The following is a 20,127-nucleotide window of genomic DNA, read 5'->3' as shown; positions in this document are numbered from 1 at the left end:
AAAAAGTGAAAGATACAAAAAAAAAAAAAAAAAAAAATAAAATAAAATAAAGCGTGCTGGACATGTTCACACTTACGGAAAGATATAAACAATGTCAGGCTCGTAAATCGGCCCATGGAACGGCATATTTCGTATGTTTTTAATTAAATTAAACGATTATAGATACACACGTTCGTGTATGAATGAATGTACACTCACCGATACCGAGTGTGCGATATCAAAGTGAGATCAATTACAATATAAAATATCATATGTCAATACAAATGCTTAGCATTTTATGTTCGTACGGTCGTGAGAAACGTACTCGCCACCAAAATTACTCAGCCATAGATTTTGACGAAGTTGCAGTGGCAGCTGAAACGCACCCTTTGCGAAAAGTCTTTCATAGTTGTGGCGGTGCTACTGAAGCGGTAGTACTCAATTGGCTCAATAGATACAAATTCTAAATTCGCTTTGATGTGATAGTAAATCGTCGATGTTGAAAAAAATTTGGTTGTTTCGATTCGGTTTGTAATTTTTTGTGAAAATCGAAAGTGAAATTGATTTGAAGTGAAGAGTGTGTTTTGAAATCGATCCTGATTAGTGAATTTGATCCAAAATAATTTTTAAGAGTGAAAAACGTGTCAAAATGAAGATCTTTAAAAGTTGTATGAAATCATTTGCAAAGGAGTTTAAATGGAAAAACTTTGGCTTTGAATATAATCAACTGGAGCACTTCTATCGTTCAAAGGTATAGACGATCTATGAAAATGAAATGCAATCCGTAAAGATATATCGGTCAAATAGACATGAAAAATAATTTTGTATTAAGTGATACCTTAGATTTTGGGCAAAAAAATATGTGGTGTATTAATGAATTCAAGAAAGATATAACTTTAGATAATATATATCTTTATATAAGATATAACATTAATAGTTAACAATAAGATATGTGAATGTGAATATTAAAGTAATTGCAATACTAGGAAAAAGCGATTCCTTTTTTTTTTAAATTGCTTTTGAGAAAAAATTAAAATATTTTCAAAAATATTTTAAAATATTTAAAACTGTTTTTTAAATTAAAAAAATAGGAAGTATTAATAAGAAAGACATATAACATAAAATATCAAATATATATTAACATATATTAACTTCGGAATAATAATGAAAAGTTGTGATTATATTAAAATACTCGTATTACAAAATGTCCTTCTTCACATTTATTAGAAACTGTAATGAAAAAATGAATTTATAATGCTTCTTCTTAAAACACACCACAAAAGGTTTAATGATAGCAGTGATCCGTTCCAAATGAGACCCGAACTCCGCATTTTATACTAATTCACCTCGACTCACATCAAATATTAGATTTAAGTTTCTTTTCTACCGACTCACATCTGTATATTCTAAGGATGTTCTGTAACGGTCTGATGATTCTAATTTATCTCAGTATAGTTAATATTGTGTGTGTAGTGTTACTATAGTTGAGTTGTGTATAGTCTTACTTTGTAACTCTATGTTAAAACTTTAGCATAATTTTTGGTATTGAGGAAAAACTACACCATCTAAGTGGTGAAGCTTTTCATTTTTAAAAGTAGCTCATTTACAAAAAATAAGCTTCGAGCTTTCAAACTAAATTTTATAAAATTAACAGACATTAGTGTTGGAAAAGCCTAACTTATAGCAATGATACTTTAGATTTTAGTGACCCTTAAGTTATATAGATCAAATATGTGGTTCCGGAAAATAAATAACAGGGAATATTTGTTGTTTGGCGAAGAATTTATTTGCCAGTCAATAATCTACACCAGGGCTGTCTAAACTAGATGCAATCGCGGGTCAATACAAATCATTGTATAGATTGGGGGACTGAAGAAACAAATACTTACGTTTATAGTTGTTTTCGACAAAAATAAAAATACGTTTATAATGTTAAATTAAGTTTTATTTATTTATTAATTGCAATTCATTTATTTGGTAAACGAAAATTTGCGTAATTGTAGCAGATTAAAAACAATCGCGGGCCGCACAAACATTAGCCGCGGTTCATATGCGGCCCGCAAGCCGCGCTTTGGACTACACTATTAAGCCCAAAAGATAATTTTTTTTGGGTTGATACTTTTTTTCAATTTTTTGTTAACGTCTTTTGCGTGATGTTTTGAAAGTTACAGAAGCAGTAAGGATCAGTTAAAGATATATTTATTTTCGTTTGTTTTATATTGGACCCAGACAAAAATTTCGTAGAGTATTTTTTGCAACTTTCATACAAATCAACTATTCTAAATGTGTAAATAATAGAAAATATGTTTTCAAAAACTTTTTAAGTAAATCGTTTATAAATGGCCTCACTTCTGATCCATTTCATGCTTACGAAATAACATAGCAATAACTTCATAGCAACTTCAAATCCTGTGAACCTGAATAGTACACACAGTGAATGCCTTTCACACTGCAAGACCTAGATTATAATCTAGATAATGAATGGTGTGCATTTTTACAAATATTACACTTTCCATTTTTCAGTCACTCCTCAATACAAGTCTTTGTCAAGTTTGCGTCCAACCACAATAATAATAATCTAAGGAATAAATATGTGAATGCATACATATTAACACCAAATCGTTAATGCGTTTGTTGTGTGTACACAGGCTATGAGAACTGTCAGATTTAATTTGTTGATCAAAATTGAGAGATACAAATACAGGGATGTGATTAAATTATATGATACTGTTCGGAAGAAACGGCATCTTGAGAACTTAAGACTCGAATGGAACGAAATACCCCGGTAGTGAAAGGTGAATGTCTAGTCTTCTAAATGTGCAAAGTGTATTCAAAAACGAGCTTTAAGTGAAGATTGACAAAGAAAAACTAAGCTGCATAAAGCAAAGAAGAGTTCCGCTTGTTTTAAAAGGATCAATTGCCAAATACAATCTCTTAAGAAAAAAATTTCCTGATTGAACAATTTGTATATAAACAGAATCTTAACAGAGAGATAAACGTTTTCTAATATGGTTCACATTCATGTTGTTCATGATAGTCAATTGGTAGAAAGACATATGACTACGAACACCTCGGTTGATGATTGATTGTATTATATAGGTCGACCTATATAATATATATGTTATGAATGACTCCTACTTATTACCTGCTCTTTAAAGTATGTAAGAGTAACGTGAACTGGCGCTCTTAGGGAGATGTTTATAGAAGCATGTGGATGAGCTTTTTCATACCGTTCAACATTCCTCTGACCGGGACCCTAGTTAAGAATCTAAACATGTATTTTCATTTTGCATCATTAATCCCTATACACACATATGTTTTTTTATTGAAACAGTATTTTCTTATATATTATGCCCCACTGCAGTGACTAATCAGATCTGGCTATGTGTTCTCGTTAAGTGACTATATAGGTATATTTCAAATATTGATATAAAATTGTTATTGCTTGTAAGTTTTTTTTATTAAAGCGTCTTTGAACTAAACTAGCTAAATATACTAGTCAGTACTTCTGCCTGCAGAAATGGCTTCAAGTATATATATTTTTTAATTAATTTCTATTCTGTTATACACAGTAAAGCGTCTTGGTATTATTATGCAAGATTTGCTACGAAGCAGAAAAAGAGAATGCTTAAATAATGTAAATTATTTCTCAAAACTATTTAAAAATATTGATATCATATCAAGGGCAACATTATAGACTTTTGCAATTAACATTCGATTCTTAATTTAAAACAGGCTTCCTTTGAGGCAGTATTAACGTATAAATAGTTTTCTTCTTGATTTGCTATTTATACCAAATATTCTGCAACTAAAGATTGTTTATGCTAGAAGAAATGCTAAATATATATTCTTAGCCTTTTTTATGTGTTACACGAGTCCCCTCTACTTTGGAGAACTTAGTTTCATTTCGCGAATCTCTCCACTCCAGTCGTAAAAGTTCAAATTAAATCAACTTTTTGAACTATTTTCATTCATTAAAATTGGTTTAGTGTTTTTATGTTAACAACAGATAACATTCGAGTATCTGAAAGAAACGTGACGGAGTTTTTTACACATAAAATTATTAAGTAAATAAACATCGAAAGTCATAAACTGAAGAATCTGTCTAGCTATTAAAGTCGGCTTGTGCTAATCAACAGAAACTTGGCCGTGAAATTAATCGGAACGAATTTTATGCACTATAAACTAAATACGCGTAAACGAAAGATGTCTAAATAGTTAACGATACATAAAAGATGTTTTTTACTTATTAATTATTAATTAATAATTAATAATAACATAATAACATAGTTGTGTGTTGCTTCTACGTCATTATCAATACAAAGATCTCAGAAAATTAAAATTGAAAATCTCAACCATGAATTAAGTTAATAAATACTATATTCTGACGTAATACTAATCAGTACAAAACTCAGTACTAATAATAGATCACGTCTATTGAAAGATGCAGCATCTGCTTGAAATCTAAACAAATATGTAGCTATCTTATCACTTACTTTAAAACAAAACATTTGGTAAAAGTTCTTGAGATATTACATATACACGTCAGATTATGACTACTATATATGTTATAAAATAGACTATTTAAACAAAGGCACAATTATTACCCAAATAAAAGACAATCTTATACAATACAACACTCTAAAGAGCTAATGATTATTTGGATCTTTGCTTATGTAGATATTAGGGGGTACCAGATTAAACAGATAGATGGAGCAGAAAACTTATCACTTAAGCGATCCGTCAAGGAAGTGAGTAAAAAAGATCTGTAATGGTTTTATATTAATAATTTTTTAAAAATAAAGCGAAGAATGGATCTGGTATAAAACCACATTATGTAAGCTTCAATATAATAAGTTTGAAACCAAAAATACCCAAAAAATATTGCACAGACGCTATTAGAACTTGGGATCGATTTCGTTTTTAGTACAAAAACTGCACACGCCGACACTTATTAGGTTGAGAGAATAAAGATTTATGTCCTTTTTATAGCTCTACTGTTAGATTAATAACTCATATATTATAGAGCTATCCAGAAACAAGAATTGTACATTTTCTTTATGATAACATTAGCTCAAATTATTGCGTAAAATATCAAATATTACAGATCCATAAAAAAATTACACGGCCTTCTGCGTACAATGATATGACGCACATCTTATGTAATATACAGATTATAAGAGATATATCCATAGATGCAGTAATGTAATCTTAATGAACTTTTATTACCTAGAATAAAATTGTTGTGGTGCGTACAAAAGAGCTAATTGTTAGGCTAACGTGAATTTAGTTGGTATTTTTTTAAAATAGAATAAAATTAAGAAATCTCTTGAAGATATCAAAAAAACCTATTATTATTTAATATTAAGTAATAGTAGATAATCTAATTATAATGCCATCAGTGCAGAGTATTTTTAGCACGATATTCCAGAAGAATCGTAAAAATAATATATAAAAAGTATGCCTTCCTATTAAGGTGAACTTTTTTAGAAACCAGTTTTCGGTTTCCGGTTTCCTTTTGTATAATGGAAGCCAGTATTTAATTTACAGTTAAAAAAACCGGTTTAACAATAATTAGTTAAAAACAGCTGCCATATACAGCCATCTTTGCTATAAAATTTGTTTTCATCACTGTTTTTGCTATCATATACATAAAAGCGATGGTTTCTAATTCTGTGAAAACAATGGGTGTAAATATATTAGTTCATTTCATTTCGTTGATAATGATATATCTTCATCTTGGAAATCAAAACCAAAAACACGTTTTTTGCTTATCAAACTGAATTAATTTGCTATTAAAATGCACTCAAACTCTCTTGACGATATAAAAATTTTGATAAGAACTATAAGTCCCATATATAAATAAATTTATAAATACTATTGGACTGCCCTCTATTAATTGCTTTAAGAGTAATGTAAACTGGCATCCCTGGAGATATATCTATAGAAGGTAGATGTGTTAGGCAAGCGAGTTCATGGGTGACAAGCGAGTTCAAGTTCTTAAAGTTCTCCACCAATCTCCACCAATTTAATAAGTTTAATATTTTAGCAGTCATTTCATTCGGTCTTCCTGCAATTTAATTGTAGTTCACTCTGGTTGGTATCAAGATTTTGTGATAGTCTTATTGAAAAAGTATATCGGAAGATATATAAGATTCCCAAAACGAATAGTTGAAGGATGATTCACATGAAGATTAGGGGAATGTAAGTTATTTTAATCAGAGTTTTAAATTTACTTTAGAAATTAGTTTGAATTACGAACTATGTTTTTCACGTTTTCTTCTTATACATTTATTGTAGACTTATGGGTGCTTTTCGTCATACAATTGTCAGATAAAATAAGAAATGCTATGAATTGATTTAGATCAGGGCTGTCCAAAGTATAGCCCGCGGGCCACATGCGGCTCGCGGCTTATGTTTGTGCGGCCCGCGGTATGTTCTTATCTACTGGTAAAACTACATGATTTTATTTTTATGGTATATCAAATAAATAAATTGAAATAGATAAAATAAAATTAAATTTAACATTATAACCGTATCTATAATATTATAATGTATTTATAATAACAACTATGAACGTATGTATTTGTTTCTGCAACTCTCCAATCTGTGCAGTAATTTGTATTGGCCCGCGATTCCAACTGGTCTGGACAGCCCTGATTTAGATAATGATATAACATACAAAAAACAAAGTGATCTTAGGAATAATCTTAGGAATTCTATTGACGTTAACTTTTCGACCATTACTTTTAAGATTTTGTTATATCTCACGGAAAATCATGATCCATTGAATACTGGATTACTGGATAATGTGATATGTTCATTATGATATGATGTGATACTATATTACGTGACATAATTTTATGTGATGTGATATGATATTGTATCGAAATTTTGTTTCAGTTTCAGTTTTTTTGATTTGATTTAAATATTATTTGATATATAATTTTAATATTTCAGTTACGTATTTTTAAATATTAACCTAATTTAAACTGATGAATTCACTGAAAACTAATAAAACGAAAAGTTGAGGAATAATAAAAGATATTTAGCGACGGCTCTCATCAATGAATGAATTAAAAACTAAAAATAGTATTTTCAAGTTCAAGAATTTTATGCTGTAATTGTTATTAGGAATTTAATTTTAATTAATTATATAGCTAATGACTTAGCAAAACAATTAACACAAATACCAAAATAAAAAATGAACAAGTTCTATGCGGACATTTAAACGATCGTCTACTTGAAGTGTCAATGACCCAACTGCTAAGATCAGATATGTGTGTTTCAGAAAATCTACAATGGATGGCAGTAATTTATGCAGAATTTTGGCAAACTGTACAAAACCCTAAACAAAATTAAATATTGTAAATATAGGTCAATGAGTATTTTGGATAAAAAACATAGTCTAAATGTCTATATGCACATTTATTACTCTGAATGAAAAAATATATATTAGAACATACCATATTCATATTAAATTTCAATGTATATAATAGAGTATATCATGTATATATTTAATTGTAATGTATCTAAACCACGCATTTATTTGTTTCCGCGGTATTCGCAGATACAATCTAGCTCCATTGATTCTTACTTATCACATAAAGAAATTAATCTTATTGAGCTGCTTTTGATCGACTGTTGGCAAACATAGTAACAGCCTTAGTAACCAGTCTAGTCATTATATTCCTTTGAGACGTCAGTGATATTAGTGGAAAGAGATAAGTGTGAGGACATTTAAAATACTTTTGTGAATGTTTGTTGTACTTGCTTAGATTAATTAATAGACTCATTTATTCGATCAGAGTGCCCCGTGTCGTTGCTAACAATACAACTACACTAAAATTGGAAATAATATTAATTTTATAAACGAACTTTAGTAATCAAGTTTTCGTTAAATATATTCAAACTATTTAATATTTTAAAGAATCGTTTTCTTTTCATATTGCAATGCTTCATCAACGTATAAAACTGTTTTATTTACATTATTTTAATATATCAAAAGTTCTTTCATAGAAACTTTCTTTCATAGTAATTAATTAACTAATGATTGTGATGTCATAACACGTTGGTTAGTATTTCGTGAAGTATGGGACATTAAAACGGTAGAACAATTTTTTTGACAATATATCTTCAACTAAAAATCTTTAACATATGTCTTATATATAACCATACACCGAACCATAAATAATTCCATTACAATAAGAATATTTTAAATAAGCATATTTTACTATAAGAATACAATAAGATATACAATAATACCATATACAATAATACAATAAGAGTATTTCTACACTATATAACTATTTATAAAAAAACTAACGAGTAGTTACTATATACCATCATAGGTATATTTTTATTAAAAGATTTTTTAAGCCTCTACTTCAACTTCAGTAACAATCAGATCATGTGGCTTCTTTTGAAAAAAGCAACTGAATAGGCCTGTGGTCTTGAGAAGCCTACCAACTTCTTCGTTTATTTGCGTTGGAACCGCTTAGAATGAGCTTATGCTTATTATTATTTTGCACTTGGATTATATCGATATTACTCTGGGTGGCATAGCTCGAAATTCATACACCATGAGATCATATTGGCTTCAAAATTTGCTTATATATTATTATTTTATTATAAACGGAGAGTTCTGATCTTCACCCGAAAAGTCAGTGTATTTTCTAAAAGAATACATTTTGAATAATAAAAATAAAGATTTTAGTGCATTCATACTGAACTCGATCATTTTGTATTTCATAAGTTTTCACGTACGTAGACTACCTTTTGTGTTCCAAAGGTCGACATTTTCTAGCAGAAATGTCATTATAACGTTTAAGTTTTGCGAGCTTTCACCAAAAAAGAATGCACATTTAGCTGTCAAAAAGATTTGTTTCCGTAGGATCCACTATAATTTGACAATCGCTCAAAAGAAGGTATGTGTTTATTGATGTAAGGAAATGCTTAAAGAATACGCCCGAGGTAGCTGAAAATGCGTCGCTAATATAGATAACGACGAATTATGATCTACGCTAATAAGCTCGAAACAGAACTGCATGACTCTGTTTGAATCTTCCAAAGTGAGCTGAACCCAACAAAAGTTGTCCACGGATGGAGCAAATTCAAGCAAATGGTCACATGTTTTTTCTAAAGAATCGGTTAAGTCGCAACAAAACCGCTTAAGGAATTAAGAGCAGTCAATTCTAACTGGTACACAAGTATTTCTCTGTCAGAAGTTTTTAAAGAGTTGAAGAAAACCAACCGTCGAAGAAAGATCATCCTTTACTAAAACAAAATGAGAGCTACAACACATCAATTTAAACAAAAGATTTCTTAAATTGATGGGTGTTTTGCCTTACAGTTCCGACTTCGCGCCCAATGACATTTCTTTTTGTTTCCAAATATTTAGAAAAAAATGCGTGACGAGCGTTTTGACTTGATCTGTCTGGTTTAAGAAAAAGCACCTGTGAGTTTATTTGATTAGCTCTTATACTGGGAGACTAGCTTGTCAACATCGCACTGATCAATAGTATAGGCTAAGTTATACGACTCTTCCATTGGTTGAACGGAATGAAAATTTGTAATGATTTTTAAAAATTCTATTTAAATTGCAATAAAACTTAAAATTAATAAAGTTCTTAAATATAAGTTCTCTATAGTAAACTTATGAATAATATAAATAGATATTGAATTAAAATTTTCAAAAATATTAATTCGATTTTTTATTATAAATAAATTTAATTTATCCAAAATATTTTTAAAACCTTTTTTTAAAAATAAATACAAATGTTTTTTTTTTTTACAGTGGCAATCGAATGAATGTAGCATTTTGTATCTAATTTATCGTTGGATTTGCTCATTATTCTTTATTGGTCTCTTCACATCTTGTTTGGTTTTGCAATTCTCGGATGGGAAAATTTTTATCTTCTTGACAAACTGGGGTATTATACTATGTCTCTTCACGCAACTGACTGCCGCTCTATTGGTAACCTGCTGGCATTTCGATTTGGGTGAGATACGCGCAACCATTTACGATCATGACGCGAAAGCCATTACCGGAGTAGCAAACTCCATGCGAACACCAACCATCGTTAAAATTTATTGGCTATTGCATGGCGTTGCGCTATTACTGGCACTGGTCATTACAACTGTTTACTGGATTTTTTTGCATGGAAAAATGAGTGAGTTGTCGGTTAAGTAGTTTCTTCCAAAATAACTACCTATATTCTAATTAAGATTTTATAGTTGACATAATAACATAAAATTATATACAATAATATCAGCAACCAATAATTCCACTGAAAGAATGATAAAGCAATCAATATTCGCAATGAATAAGAAAAATTTATACTAAATCTAATGATGAGATAACAACATTTTTTATTGCAAAAAATTAACTGGAACGTAAAATTTATTTATATTAAGCCAAGAATAAAATGGATGACTACAAGTTTTATCTTACTTTCGCAGAATAAATATACTAACATACTTACTAATTTGTTTTTAAAATATATTTACATACTTGCTTTTTTTGTTTTAGATAAACCTGTACGATTTCCAACCATAAGTTTTGCCACTCACTGCCTCAACTCAGTGTTTATGTTAACCGACTTTTTAGTAATCGGATTCCCTATGCGCTTACTGCACACCGTATATGCGATGTTACTGCCAATTTTTTATTGCCTATTTACCGTATTGTATTATTTTTGCGGTGGAGAAGATGAGTAAGTCTAAAAATGCTCCTTATAGGTCTTTACTGCATGCAGTGTAGGGGACTATCAAAGATGTACGATTAGTATTATTCATAGTCAAAGAATAGATCTACAGATATCAACTTACAGATATCAACTTTAGGTGTTGTTTATAATAGAGTAAAATATCAATTTGGGATTTTGACAACGGATATCATTAAATTTCAATTCTTTGTAAAATTTTTTTAATTTTTTTATACGCTAATATGACAATGACAGTGACAATTATAATGACAATTAAAATGACAATTATAATGACAATTATAACGACAATTAAAATGAAAATTATAATGACAATTATAATGACAATTATAATGACAATTAAAATGACAATTATAATGACAATTATAATGATAATTATTATGACAATTATAATGACAATTATAATGACAATTATAATGACAATTATAATGACAATTAAAATGACAATTAAAATGACAATTATAATGACAATTATAATGATAATTATTATGACAATATAATGACAATTATAACGACAATTATAATGACAATTAATATGACAATTATAATGACAATTAAAATGGTAATTATAATGACAAATATAATGACAATTATAATGACAATTATAATGACAAATATAATGACAATTAAAATGACTATTATAATGACAATTATAATGACAATTATTATGACAATTATAATGACAATTAAAATGACAATTATAATGACAATTAAAATGACAATTATAATGACAATTATAATGACAATTATAATGACAATTTTTATGACATTTATAATGACAATTATAATGACAATTATAATGACAATTAAAATGACAATTATAATGACAATTATAATGACAATTATAATGACAATTAAAATGACAATTATAATGACAGTTATAATGATAATTATAATGACAATTATAATGTTTTTTGGATTATTTCATTTCTCGATTCATTTTGTTAATATATATACATATCATTTGCTTCAATAATAAAACCCTAATTGTCATTTTACTATAGGTATAACGCTGAATTCGTTATAATGTAAAAGTTATTACAAAAATTATGGAAATTTTTTTTAGCGATAAGACATATTTTTCATTTGGTGAATATATTTTTCATTCAGTTAACAAGATAGTCACACCTATGTCAGTGAAGATCCACAAGTAGCTGTCGAAAGACAACTTGGTATTTGGTCTAGATGTCTTAAAGGCACATAGTTTCTTGAAACCAGTGAGATTTTGATACGAATCATCAATTGATTACTATAACTCAATTCATTACCAATTTTTTTTGTGATTAATTTAAAATATGGATATGGAAGACACGTGTCTGCAACGAGATAATGCCAAAAGCCCTACAAAACTTTCTGTTTTGGTTTCGCATGTACTAAAATATTCTTGACGCATTATTTCGCGATTAGATAATGTTAATTAGCCTATAAAATCTTACAATTTATTACGGTTGTAGTTTTTATCTTCACGCAAAGAATTGAATTTTTGCAGACAATTCCAAAGTCTTAACAGTTTAAAAATGAACATTCGTCGAGTTATAGTCGAGGTATTGCCAGGATCCAATAATGAAGGATAACCCATTAATAATATTTGATTGATGTTATATTTCATACCTAATAGACAGTCCCTAACGATATATTGAACTAGAAATTTTATTAAACTCTAAATTAACATACAAGTGGGGCTACAAAATTGATTAGCCTTTATTTGAACAGTGATAATTTGGATTTCATCACCGAAGCACAGGAAATTTGTATATTTATATATTTAGTTATTATTTAGTTATTTATATATATTTAGTTTATCAAGTTGTGTTTATATAATTTTGTTTACTAGTGTCACATCATACTTACGCATTTATGTTGTTTCAGATATGGGAATCGTTACGTATATCCGATATTGGACTGGAAATCTCCTAGTAAGGGCATAATAACATTTGCAGGAGTCTTCTCGCTGTACGTGGTTTATTGTTTGATATTATTTTTATTGGACAAACTGAAAAATGTCATTTATTGTGCTTCTCGTGTGGTCTGGAAGCCACATGCAGTAGCTTTATATTAAGAGGCCATCAAGTGTTCAAGGTTTTCTTTTAAATCGAATTTTTTATACCTAACGTATATATTCTCAAGTAAAAGTATTTAAATTGAATTAAATATAAATTGATAAAGCTAAGTGGGTGATAGAATTGTTCCTTTTAATATAAAACAATAATGTTAGTAATTATAATAATTACCATCGGAATCATCATAATTTAGTTATCAAATAAAATATTTATATTTATCGAATAGTGAATAAGATATGCATCTATATATATGTGTTTTTATATTATGAGAAATAAGAACCGAACTATTGTAATACGAAAATTTAAAACCCAAAAATTTAGATTTTTATTGACTAAAATAACAATTTTGAAGATAGAGTTGTAAGTGGTTCTTTACACTGTGTTTACTTCTATATCATTGCTAATAAAATAAATATTCTGAAGTATATCACAAAAATATAACTTGCATATTTTTTATGTCTAAAGAACATTTCGAAAACATTACTTTATATTGACCATTCACCGAGCTTTTCCCTTCGACCTGGTTTTTGTAACAACTAAAAAAGTTCAGATTAGACATAAATACATATAATTTTTTTATTTACTTAGAATATATAAATAATCCGATACGTCTATCAGTTAATAGATACTTACTCTATCTATTAATCTATTAATTTTATTAAACTATTAATATATAATATAGACTAAGGATGCGTTGACTAATACCAGAACAAAAAAAAAGATACTAAGCAGATAAATCGATCCGGGTAGATTGAAAACCTTTTATCAGTTTTTTAACAAGTTTCATGTGATGAAAAAAATTCAGCTGACTTACTATATCCGCGTTACCATCTTTATAGGAATCTATAAGCGAATAAACCATCAAAAAGTTGGTTCTGTAAGTCCCACTATATGAACACCATTCACGTTAAGTTGGATTGTAACTACTATAATTTTCAAGAAAAGATTTGGCAACAAACAAAACAGTTTTACAACCCAATATTTTAGGGATTGAAAGAATTGCACACATACACAGTATGGAGACTACCTTGTTCGTGCAAATTAAATTAGGCTTAAAAATAATTAAGAAAATATGACAATAGAACAATTAAGATCCTTAAATATATATTGCATTATCATGTTTATGACCTTATTAAGTTAGTTTGGCGAAGAAAAAAATGCATTAGTTATTGTTAGGAAGCTCCATAATTATTATGATCAATAAAATTTATTAATTACGGTGGAATATCTCTTCATTTGTAGAAAAAAATATTAGTGTCTGTCAACGCAGTTTTTTGAATAACACATCTATGTATCTTCTTCTTCTGGTTCTTCTAAGTCAGGCAAATTACACTCTTCATTAAATACTTTGTATATATGTCTTCAGTAGAAATGCGGCAGACACTTATAAAGTCAGAGAGCAATTTATCTAGCTAGAATATATGACATGGTTTAAAATAACAGGTCACAACCTTTCTATATTCAATCAGAAATTATATAAGTCAGCATATTTAATAATTCTAACTTTTAGTATTTTAAAGTATTTGACCATCGAACTGCCAGAACTGCTAGAATAAGCTAGAATTTGAATAGTATTTTATTTTAGGTTTTGTTTAATAGATATAGATATATGTTTAATAGATAGATAATAGATATATTTGTAACAACAAATGCTACGATGTTCGACTATATTTGATCTGTTGGCAGCGGTCCGATCATTCTTTCTTGTAAGTATAAGCATATTAGAAAATTTAAATATTTAATTCTTAGAACATTAGATGACAAAATACCGGTAATAAATCCATTTCAACAATCAATGAAGGATAACTAAAATTTAAATTTATAAAAAATTAAATTTTTAGAAGGGTTTTCGAATAACAAAGAAAGAAATAAAGGACAAACACAAAAATTTATTTTTTTAATTTTATTGAATTTTATTGAAATCGTTGAACACAAGTTCAACGAATTGAAAGTTTAACTTTTTGGGTTTGCCTTATTCTTTATTTCTTTTCAAAGCTACTCTTTTTGTAGAGACATATTGTACTGCTTTATTCCAAAATAAAGCTGTAGTTTATAAGCTCGTTCTAATTTAAAGCACGGCAAGTGCTTTGGTTGTTGTCACTAATTAAATAAAAATAAGTGACAATAAAACCTGGAACTTGAGCATTGAAAGTTTGTGCAGCCTTGGCTTCTTGTGGATAAACACGATTAGTCATCGCTTCTAATTTGACAGGCACGAGTTCTAAGCCTGGCACTTGCAGTCCAAACAAATTATATACGGACTATAAACTAATTAAATAAAATTCGATTATTCCAAAGACCACTGATGAAGAGTACTTGGCAATACTCGAAACAGCGTTGTATGGTCAGCCAAATTTCAATAAAATTAAAAAAATAAATTTTTGTGTTTGTCCTTTATTTCTTTCTTTGTTATTCGAAAACCCTTCTAAAAAATTAAATATTAATATAAAAATTTTTATATTGCCCCAAAACATATAGTACATCATACCTACATATTAGAGATAAAAAGTTGGAAATCGATTGTACTAAGAAAATTATAGATAGACATATTTTCACATTGCTTGCTGGTGCCACAAGGTGAGATCTATAAGCAAGATCTTAAATTAGAAATTAAATGATAACATCACAGATCTTTTAATGTATGTGTTTGTGTATTATTTATTATTATATACTCAAAGTTATAAGCACATAAACCAACATTTGTGAAACTAAAAGACTAAATAAGTAGGTCTATCATTAATTAGATCTAGATAATGATTGTAGAGCAATTGTTTCTCTACAGAAAGATCAACGCTTTAAAAACTTTCTCACAATTATCAGACACAAACTCGTTTAAGCATTTATAAGATAAATTCGGAAAACAAGTTGTAAAGATAGCTGACCTTTGTTATCAGTTTTACTTTTTCCCCAACTATTCATCTTAAATTGTTACTTATAAGCTTCTGTTGGAAATGTCTACACTAGACAATTACCCAGCTATTACACATTAGTGACGTACTTACATGTCATGTCTAATCCAATGGTGTTATCAATGAAGACGGAACACTTTTTAGATATGATAACTTTATGCTAAGTATATTAGGTTAGATTGGCGGCCTTGTACAACAAAACCCACTCGAGTATCCATTGTGAAACCATGGAAGAAGACGTTGCTTATATGGCTGTGACTAAAACGGATGTAAAGACCAATGCGCAGACTACCTCGAACAGAATAGGCGCGACTCTATATTAAAAATACTATAATTACCGAATACGTTTTATTAAAAATGTTTGACTTTAATGTAGAAAATCAGTACAACAGTATATTAGTGTACTTAAAATTGCTCTTAAAATTAATGCCATTCATAGTACTTGTATATTTACTCAAGCACCAGCCTTATACTAGCGTTAAATTTGTTAGTGTAGGCATGAAATTTTCATCCTAGAATCAATAGGATAACGAATAGTTTATAACCAGAATAGAAATGACTATAAACAATATTTAAAAATATTAATCTTATAGTAGATATCGGTTACGTTCATAATTTTTTCTTCTCTTTTTTCCATAAACTTTAAGGACTTCAAGCTGGAATTAAGCCGAAAACTAAAAAAAAATTTTGTTTTTGTCGGAGCAAAATTAAAAATCAAACCGACAAAATATATCCGACAAAATATATCCGACAAATGTATATATCGTAAGGTTTGGAATCTACTTTTTGCCAGACATTTTTCTTTCATTGACGAATTTGTTGATGAATATGTATTTTGGAATTATTATCTAACCAAATTATTATAGTCATTATAATTTTATCATCATTATTTAGTTTATAATTTTTTTATTATAATACATAATTTATTATTTAGTCATAAGCGATGTTATGCGTAGCTCAAACAACCAAGTCTTTCAGCTGAAAATTATGCTTTAAAAATATTTGAATTTCATAAGGTATAAGAACCAGATCATATGATTCTGATTGGCCGTTGTCAGGAGAAAGGGTAGGGGGTCGTAAAGAAATAATGTTTATGAAAATTAACGAGAAAAAAATTATTTCTCGTAAAATAGAATTAAATTAAATTTAGGTAAATTTGATTTGATTTAATTTAACATAGTTAATTTAATTTAATTTTATTTATTACTAGCAGAGCCGACAGACTTCGTTCTGTCAAAAAGATTTGGAATGTGGCAGTTTTTTATTCCTACCTATTTTATAATCGGGGCAAAAAAATCTCCTGAACAGAAAAGTCACCCTTGTGTGTGGGTTCGGGTGACGAAAGTATCTTCTCTGTCAAGAACTTTGGCCACCCTTCTGGGATCCACTAAAAAACCCCGACTGGGATGTCTGCGAGAGGGTTTCAAGCTAAGATGCGAACTTAGGGTTCAAACCTGAAGCTGAAAGCAGCTCGATTTAAACTTGCGCGATTATGAGTTGATGTAATTAAACACTTTGCAAAAACACGATATAAAAAGAAAACCTAGTAAAATATTAGTATGTATTTAAATTATTTACAGCTCATATATTAATGACAGTATTTAATTATAATATGTGAAGTTTGAAATATTTGAAACACTGATGATGTTGCTTAGACTACAGTGAGTGTTTGTAATGTAATATACAGCCATAGCCAAAAGTATTTACACAACGAAAGTTTTTGCACATATTGCATAAAAACATGTTTTTATTGTTGTTGTTGGACGTAAGTTGCAAAAAATTTTTTTGTTGTCACTTTGTTTTATCTATGCAGAACTAAATAAAAAAAGAATTGGAAAGATAACTGTTCATTTGACAAAAATATAAGCAACCGCGCTGATGCTTATCAGTTTTCAAAAGTATTTATACACATTTTTTTTGCGTCAAAAGTATTTACACAAAACATTAATAAGCATTTATTCTAGGATTTCCTTTAAGTAAGTGCAGTTGTTAGCTTTTTTCACAAACAGCACAAGTTTAGAGATTTCAAAATTTCAGAAATTATTTACGAAAATGATAAAAACCAAGGAATTATCAATTGAAATTCGATCTGAGATTGGTACTTAATATAAGAGTGGGATTTCGGAGACAAACTTAGTAAAGTTATGCAAAATTTTATATAAAACGGTGTAAAATCTAGTTAAAAATAAGTACATATGCGAAAATTTAAAAAATTTGAAGAGAACTGGGCGGAAACCTCCCATGAATCAAAGGAAATGCAGAAGATTATTAGGAGTAGTCGTAGAAAATCCTACAATAAGTCCTGTCAAAATAGCAGCATCATCGGAAAAGTTGAGTGGCAAGATTATTAGTGATGCTACACTACATCACAGGTTGAAAAATAATAATATCAATACATATGTGGTGCACAAAAGAGGCAATATTACTCTAACGACCTTATCAAATATTCTCTCATTTGTTTTGAAGTATTATAAGTAACCTATATAGTTTTATTACAATGTGTTATGAATAGATGAGTCTGGATTTCAATTCTAGGGTTCATTTGATATCCACTCCATGCATTTACAACAACTCCAAAAGAATAAAGCAGTGCAGCCACTCAATAGATTTGAAGGTGCCATGGTTTTGTTTTGGGGATGTCTATCATGCAATGCATTTGGAGATTTGGTACCGAAAAATGGCACCTTAAATCAGTCCGGTTATATTGGTATTTTGAATAACCATGTCTTAACGTCAGAAAATAGACCTTCTCCAATCAATAACTGGGTTCTACAACATGACAATGCACCATGTCAGCAAGGATGTAGACTTAATCCAATTTTAAAAGAGTTAAATCATGATGTTTTTTATAGCCTGCACAGAGCCCTGATCTTAATGTCATTGAAAATGAATGAAGCTTCATAAAATATCAAAGGACTATTGATAAAAATCCAAAACGAAGTGATAGCATAATTGAAATAGCGAATATTCGGTCCAAACTGATTCGCAATTTGATTGGATCAATTCCAGCTTGGTTGCGGGCAGTTATTGATGCCAAAGGTGGTGTAACCAAACATTAATTATATTAATTAAATAAGCATAAAAATTTTTTTAATAAATTCATCAATTAAAAAGAAGAAAATGAAATTAACGTTTTGTGTAAATACTTTTGACGCAAAAAAAATGTGTATAAATACTTTTGAAAACTGATAAGCATCAGCGCGGTTGCTTATATTTTTGTCAAATGAACAGTTATCTTACCAATTCGCTTTTCATTTGGTTCTGCATAGATAAAACTAAGTGACAACAAAAAAATTTTTTGCAACTTACGTACAACAAAAACAATAAAAACATGTTTTTATGCAATATGTACAAAAATGTTCATTGTGTAAATACTTTTGACTATGACTGTATATTTTATTGAATAGCAACACATTTACCAACACATTTTTCGATTCATTTTTATATATAAGATTATTTATTTTATAATTTTATTTATTATTAATTTTATTTATTTAATTTAGTTTAATTTAATTTAATTTGATTTAAATTAATTTAATTTTTTTTAATTTAATTTTATTGAAGTCAATTTAATTTAATTTAATTTAATATAATTTAATTTCTTTTAAATTAATTTGATTTAATTTAATTTAATTTAATTTAATTTAATTTAATTTAATTTAATTTAATTTAATTTAATTTAATTTAATTTAATTTAATTTGATATAATTTAATTTAATTTAATTTAATTTAATTTAATTTAATTTAATTTAATTTTATTTTATTTTATTATTTTATTTAATAAAATTAAATTAAATTATTTAAAATTTCATTTTATTAAATTAAATTAAATTTAATTTGATTTGACTTGAATTAATTTATTTTAATTTATATTAATTTAATTTAATTTTTTTTTAATTTAATTAAATTTTATTGAATTAAATTAAATTAAATTTGATTTGACTTGAATTGATTTATTTTAATTTATATTAATTTAATTTAATTTAATTTGATTTAATTTTATTTTTTTAAATTTAATTTAATTTTATTAAATTAAATTATATTTAATTTGATTTGACTTGAATTAATTTATTTTAATTTATATTAATTTAATTTAATTTGATTTGATTTAATTTAATTTATATTTTTTTAATTTAATTTAATTGAGGTCAATTTAATTTAATTTAGTTTAATTTATTATAATTTAATTCAATATAATTTAATTTCTTTTAAATTAATTTGATTTAATTTAATTTAATTTAATTTGATTTGATATAATTTAATTTAATTTAATTTGATTTTATTATTTTATTTAATAAAATTAAATTAATTATTTAAAATTTCATTTTTTTAAATTAAATTTAATTTAATTTGATTTGACTTAATTAATTATATTAATATATATAATTTAATATAATTTAATTTAATATTTAATTTAATTTAATTTAATTTAATTTAATTTAATTTAATTTAATT

The 20,127-nt window shown here is 27.7% G+C and overlaps 1 protein-coding gene across 1 annotated transcript; it reads left to right on the top strand.

Moving 5' to 3' along the window:
* The first annotated feature begins 299 nt into the window (after positions 1-299).
* On the top strand, positions 300-13,071 carry LOC119689715 (protein rolling stone). Its single transcript, XM_038104604.1, has 4 exons — positions 300-730; positions 9,776-10,151; positions 10,511-10,694; positions 12,573-13,071. The coding sequence occupies exons 1-4, from the start codon at positions 629-631 to the stop codon at positions 12,760-12,762; spliced, it is 852 nt and encodes a 283-aa protein (XP_037960532.1). The 5' UTR covers positions 300-628; the 3' UTR covers positions 12,763-13,071.
* Positions 13,072-20,127: the final 7,056 nt, after the last annotated feature.

This window comes from Teleopsis dalmanni, chromosome X, assembly GCF_002237135.1.
Source record: "Teleopsis dalmanni isolate 2A chromosome X, ASM223713v2, whole genome shotgun sequence".
Lineage (NCBI taxonomy): Eukaryota > Metazoa > Arthropoda > Insecta > Diptera > Diopsidae > Teleopsis > Teleopsis dalmanni.
The sequence above is the reverse complement of the archived record's forward strand: the minus strand, read 5'-3'. Positions and strand labels throughout refer to the sequence as shown.